This window comes from Myotis brandtii, unplaced genomic scaffold, assembly GCF_000412655.1.
Source record: "Myotis brandtii unplaced genomic scaffold, ASM41265v1 scaffold633, whole genome shotgun sequence".
NCBI classification, from domain to species: domain Eukaryota; kingdom Metazoa; phylum Chordata; class Mammalia; order Chiroptera; family Vespertilionidae; genus Myotis; species Myotis brandtii.
This window is the reverse complement of record NW_005370423.1, coordinates 2,377,412-2,383,152: the sequence shown is the minus strand read 5'-3', so window position 1 is coordinate 2,383,152 and position 5,741 is coordinate 2,377,412. Positions and strand designations below refer to the sequence as shown.

General features: G+C 59.7%; 1 protein-coding gene across 1 annotated transcript in view; it reads right to left on the bottom strand.

Moving 5' to 3' along the window:
• Positions 1-5,346: 5,346 nt before the first annotated feature.
• The window catches only part of SNX20 (sorting nexin 20), a 6,239-nt gene continuing 5,844 nt past the window's right edge, over positions 5,347-5,741 (bottom strand). Inside the window, exon 4 of the mRNA XM_014528399.1 lies at positions 5,347-5,737. Coding sequence (XP_014383885.1) covers positions 5,672-5,737 — 66 coding nt within the window. The 3' untranslated portion in view covers positions 5,347-5,671. The remainder of the gene's footprint in view (positions 5,738-5,741) is intronic.

Sequence of the window (5,741 nt, the reverse complement as noted above, 5' to 3'; positions counted from 1 at the left end):
ATGTGGGGAGGCTGTTCGGAAAGCATCGCAAATTCCAGCATGCACGAACCCTTCAGGGCGAGGGCCTGTCCAGCCACAGAGGTCAACCGCCCATGACCCCACCCTGCCAGCCACTCTTCCAGGTGACAAGGCCCCGCATGGGTGGTTCTGAGACCAAGGGGGCTGGGCAGGGGCGGGAAGTGGGCAGGGCAGGAGGTTGGATTTGCCAATAAGAGCGAGCTAGTGGCCCAGCCCGTGGCTCAGCGGTTGAGCAGCGACCTATGAGCCAGGAGGTTGAGGCTCGATTCCTGGTCGGGGCCCAGGCCCAGGTTGTGGGCTCCATCCCTAGTGGGGGGCCTGCAGGAGGCAGCCGGTCCACGATTCTCTCTCATCGTTGATGTTTCTAGCTCTCTCTCCCTCTCCCATCCTCTCTGAAATCAATAAAAATATATATTTTAAGATAAAAAAATCTGTAAAAAAATTTTTAATGGTTCAAAATCCAAAATGTATATAGATACAAAACAACCTGCTTCCTCCGGGCGGCTGGACCACAGTGTGGCCGCTTTCACTCACCCCAGCGTGTGGGAGTCATCCCTTCATGCTGCATGAGCACAGGCCGTTTTCAGGGCTGTATACTATTCCTCCGGCGGCTACTCCACACTGTGCTTATCCGTCTCCTGGTCGGTGGGCCTTGGGGTTGTTCCCATTTGGGGGCTGTTGTTGGACGTGGTCCTGCTCTGAGATTCTAGTCGGGGCTTTGGGGTGAGGTCCTCCCGTCTCTCTGTGGGGCACCTTCCTAGGAGTGGGCGTGCCGGGCCCTCCTAGAGTCCCCCATGTCCGGCTTCAGGAGAGGGTGGCCGCGCGCTTTTCCCAAGTGGTTGTACCAATTGGCGCTCTAACGAGCAAGGGGGACTTCTCCCTTCTTTCCCTCCCGCTCCCCTCTCCCTCTTCCACAGTCTGCAGGGGGCTCGGGTGTGGGAAGGTGAAAACGAGTCCAGGTGTGCGGCCAGGAGTCCCGTCCCCTCCCCCACTCCAGTGGCAGATGGATGGAGGTCCCCCTCCCCGGCACCATCTGGGTCCTCAGAAGCTGGGAGGTGGGGGGAGGGAGGTCTGGGGAGGAGCGTGGCGCCCAAAGCCTCCCTCCCGGAAAGCGATGCGGTGGCGCTCCGGGCACCCAGCCCCCTCCTGTTGGAAAAAGAACCCTCCCCATAAGGAGGGAGGTTTAAGCAAGTCCCCCACCCGCCTTGGGAGCCAGCGGGTCGCACAGGGGAGGCTGCGCGCCCCCGGGACTATTTTTACGCGCCCTATTTTGTTGGGCGTCGCGGGTTTCACTGGCTCCTCTCTGATCGCCGAGGAGGCGGAGGGAGTGGCAGCGCGGAGGCCTCCTTCCGCCCCTGGGGCCTCCGGGCTGCGGGGCAGAGGCTGGGGGAGCAGACACCCAGGCGGGGAGGTCCTGAACCCCAAGTCCTGGTCGCCGGGGACCCCAGCCAACACCCGCAGTGGCGGGGTGGGGGAGGTTAACAGATGGGGCGCGAAACACGAGAAAACTCGTGAGCGGTACGCAATGTGTTAAGGGGGCAGCGAAGCACCCGCGCCTTCCCAGCAAAGCTTTCCAACTTCTAGCGTTATTTCCAACCGCTTTGAACGGCTTTTCAAAGTCGTTTTTTCTCTTTCGGGAAAGGCTGGATCCCCGCGCTGTTTCATTCCCTCGCTCCGCGCCGCCCGCGGAGCCTCCAGGGCGGCAGCGCCCTCTGCCGGTCGCTTTTCAAACCTGAGAAACAGGTCCTCCTAGATGCTGCCTCCCTCCAGCAGCGCCAGATGCAAAGGGGAAAAGAAACATCTTTGTTACCTCAAGGGCAACGGAAATGACCAGTCAGCCTGTGAAACTCACCAGGAACGAGGAAATGCACAATAAGCCATGGCGTTTGCTGCTTGGTTGCTTGAAATAAGGAAACGGGAACATTACAAGCCCGTTGACCCAACCTGGGCCATGAAACCAAAAGGATACAATGAAACCAATAGCCATAGCAGGGAAGGATACTATGTTGCAGGGACATGCTGACGACAGGCTGATACAATGTAACCACATTTTAATTTTTCATACTCGGATACACGTTAATGGTGGAGACATTTATCTAACCCCAAGGGTGACCCCCCATGTAAACTGCGGGCTCTGGGTGATCATGTGCCAGTGTAGTTTCATCAATGGAACCCCTCGGGCGGGGGTGTTGCTAATGGGGGAGGTTATGCGTGTGTGGGGGCGGGGGTCAATGGGAAACCTCTGCACCTGTTCCTTAATTCTGCTGTGAACCGAAAACTGCTCTAAGAAAGTCTATTACATCCACAGAGCAGGTTACAAAGCCGTGTGCGACCTGTTCCTGTTGTAGGCTGGGCGAGCTGATCCTGGTTGCTGCGCTGTGGGGCGGGGGGCTGCCCTGCCCAGGAAAGGACTTGTGGGTGCTCCCTGCATCCCCTCCAGATGAAAGCTTCACCAGACCCGGAGGGGGCCTCTGGGGTTGCAGAGATGGGAGCATGTGAGCCCGGAGCTGCTGCGGCCATCTTGTCACCAGGAGGAGAGAGATGGCAAAGCCCAGGAAAGCAGAAGTGACACAGAGAAAGTGAAAGTGAGGAAGAGGGACTGGGTGACAAGGCTTCAAGCTGGCCTACTCCCTCGTCAGGTTAACAGGCTTTCTGTCTCCTGACACTAAAGGGTCTGTGTGCCCTGAACTCAGCCTCCCCCCCACCCCCACCCCAGCGGTTCCCTTTGAGCCTCTTACTGGAGGAGGCACAGATGTGATTTGTTAGGTGTCTCTCTCTTGGCACCTGGAACCTTCCTCTCAGCGGGCTCAGCCAGGGTAGGGGCTGCCTCCTTTCTGGGCCCCGTCCTGGGTCCCAGGGATGGAAGCGGTTCCTGCCTCAACAGTGCCTTTCTGCTTCCCCTCTGCCTACAGTTCTCCCCTCCCCAGGCTGCCGTGGCCGCCTCCTTAGCTTCCCCTGTGGCTCCCTCTATACCTCCTCCTCCGAGAAGCCCTCCCTGACCACTTGGCTGAGGGATTATTGTGTCTGCTCAAATGCGGGTCACATCGCTGTGATGTGGACACCCCGCTCTTGTCCTGGAGCTGCCTTATGTGACCTTGAGGTAGTCCCCTCTCCAAGCCTCAGTTTCCCCACCTGTAAATAGACACAAGTGAACACACCTTAAAGCAGTGGTTCTCAACCTGTGGGTCGCGACCCCTTTGGCGGTCGAACGACCCTTTCATAGGGGTCGCCTAAATACATCCTGCATATCAGATATTTACATTACGATTATAACAGTAGCAACATTACAGTTATGAAGTAGCAACGAAAATAATTTTATGGTTGGGGGTCACCGCAACATGAGGAACTGTATTAAAGGGTTGCGGCATTAGGAAGGTTGAGAACCACTGCCTTAAAGGGTGCCTCAGGGTGAGAGGGCCAAGGACATCACAGCCCTCTCCTAGGCTCCCTGACTCTCCTGTTCTGCTCATCGTGGCTGTGTGACCTCGGGCAAGTCACTTAACCTCTCAGGTGTCTGTGTCCTGCCTGTTAAATGGGACAAGGACTCCTCCCAAGCAGAGCCGGACGGGCAGTGGCGAGGGGAGCCCTGGGCACCCAGCACAGAGGCGGCCACTGACATGCCGTTTCCCACCGTGGCTTGGGGGAGGCGTCCCAGGCACAGGTCTCAGGGCATGTCTAACCCCCCCCCCACCCCGGGGGGGCACAGGGCAGGAGGGAGAGGCTGCTGGAGGAGGCTGCTGTCTGAAGGAGCCCCAGCCCCCGGGGAGAGGGCCCAGAGCGGCTGCGTCCCAGGCACAGGTCTCAGGGCATGTCTAACCCCCCACCCCGGGGGCCACAGAGCAGGAGGGAGAGGCTGCTGGAGCAGGCTGCTGTCTGAAGGAGCCCCCCGCCTCTGGGGAGAGGGCCCAGAGCGGCTGCCAGGTGCGCGTGAGCTGGCCTGGGCTACCAGCTGCAGGTTCCTGGCCCTGGGGTGGGGCAGGTGTGTGGGAGGGGCCTAAGTGTGTGGGAGGAGCCTAGGTGTGTGGGAGGAACTAAGTGTATGGGAGGAGCCTATGCTTGTGGGAGGGGCTTAGGTGTGTGAGAGGGACCTAAGTGTGTGGGCGGGGCCTAAGTGTGTGGGCGGAGCCTAGGTGTGGGTGGGGGGCGGGCCTGGGAGGCAGGAAGACAGGCCGAGCTGATGCTGCTCCTCTGGCACCTCCGCATCACGTTAACTTGCCTACATCTCGGGCCTCCTGCTTGCACCTGCGCAGACAGGAATCACTTGTGAAGAAGGGGAGGGAGCTTGTCACGTGCAGATTCTAACTCAGTGGGTCCGGGTGGGGCCTGACATTGGGCATTGCTGACCAGCTCCCGGAGAGGCTGATGGTTCTGATCCCAGGCCCGGGGTTGTGGTGGGCCATGCGGAAGGCTCCCTGGAGACGGTGGCATGAGAAGCGGAAGGACTTGTTCCAGGACCTAAAAGTGCGGGGGTCCTTGACTTCTCCAGCAACAGGGAGCCGCCGGGAGGAGCTGCCAGGAGGAGACGGCCCTGGTGGGTCCTTCCAGGCCCTCAGACACCTGTGAGGGAGGAAGACTGGCCAGAAGCCCCGGAGACCGACGGGCCACCGCTGCCAAACACCTGGGAGGGCGGCACCGAGTGCCAGCAGGAGAGCCAGGTGGGCAGCCCCTTTAGGAAACCTGGGCGAGTCCATTCCCTGCGCACAATGTGGGAGCCAGCCCCGCTTAGGGGTCCTGATGGGGAGCTCCCTGATGTGCTTTTGTAGGTCCCCTCCACCCCGTTATTAGGTTTTAAAAAAACCTTTCTCTACCGCACACATGCACCGGATATGTGTGATTTTGAGGTGCACACGACCCCCGCATCCGGCTTCCCCCTCTCCACTGGCCTGGTCCGAGGCTGACTTCTTGGGAGAGAGTCGGCTTTCACGGTGCCAGGTGCCTGGCCCCAGCCTCCCCCCCAACCCCCCACTTTGCCAAGACCTCCCTGTGGAAGAACTTTGGCCAGGGGGTGTGTATCCAGACCCCAAACCCGCAGTGCAGATTCTAGAAGATTCCCCATCCCCACCGGTGCCCCATTAGACTCACGTGCCCCTGGTTGTCCCTCTGCACCCAGCGGGCTGATGCCACACGGACCCTGACATCCGGGGCCAACTCTTAGCTCGCCCAGCTGGCTGCCCGAATCCTCTACTACCCCCCCCTCCCCAACCCCTGTTGGGCTTTCTTTCTTTTTAAAAAATATATTTTTATTGATTACAGAGAGGAAGGGAGAGGGAGAGACAGAAACATCCATGATGAGAGGGAATCATGGGTCGGTTGCCTCCTGCACGCCCCCTACTGGGGATCGAGCCTGCAACCTGGGCAAGTGCCCTGATTGGGAATCGAACCCTAACCTCCCGGGTTCACAGATTGACGCTCCATCACTGAGCCACGCCGCCGGGGCTGCGTTTGTGGTTTGGAGATCAAGTGAGCCTGGCATCTAAGGGACACAGGACACAGGACACAGCAGAGGCTTCCAAGAACTCCGAAGGGGGGGAGGGGGCTCAGCAGGACACAGCTGGGGAAGTGGAGGACGACAAGTGGCCCCACGTGGCTATTCCATCCAAGAGGCCCCCCAGCAGCCCGCAGGGCCATGGCGATCCCAGGTCTGCAGCTCGGCTCAGCTCAGATACTCGCGGACGGCCAGCTCCTTGAGGGTGAGGCCCCGCGGGCCGGGCTTGCGCAGCTGG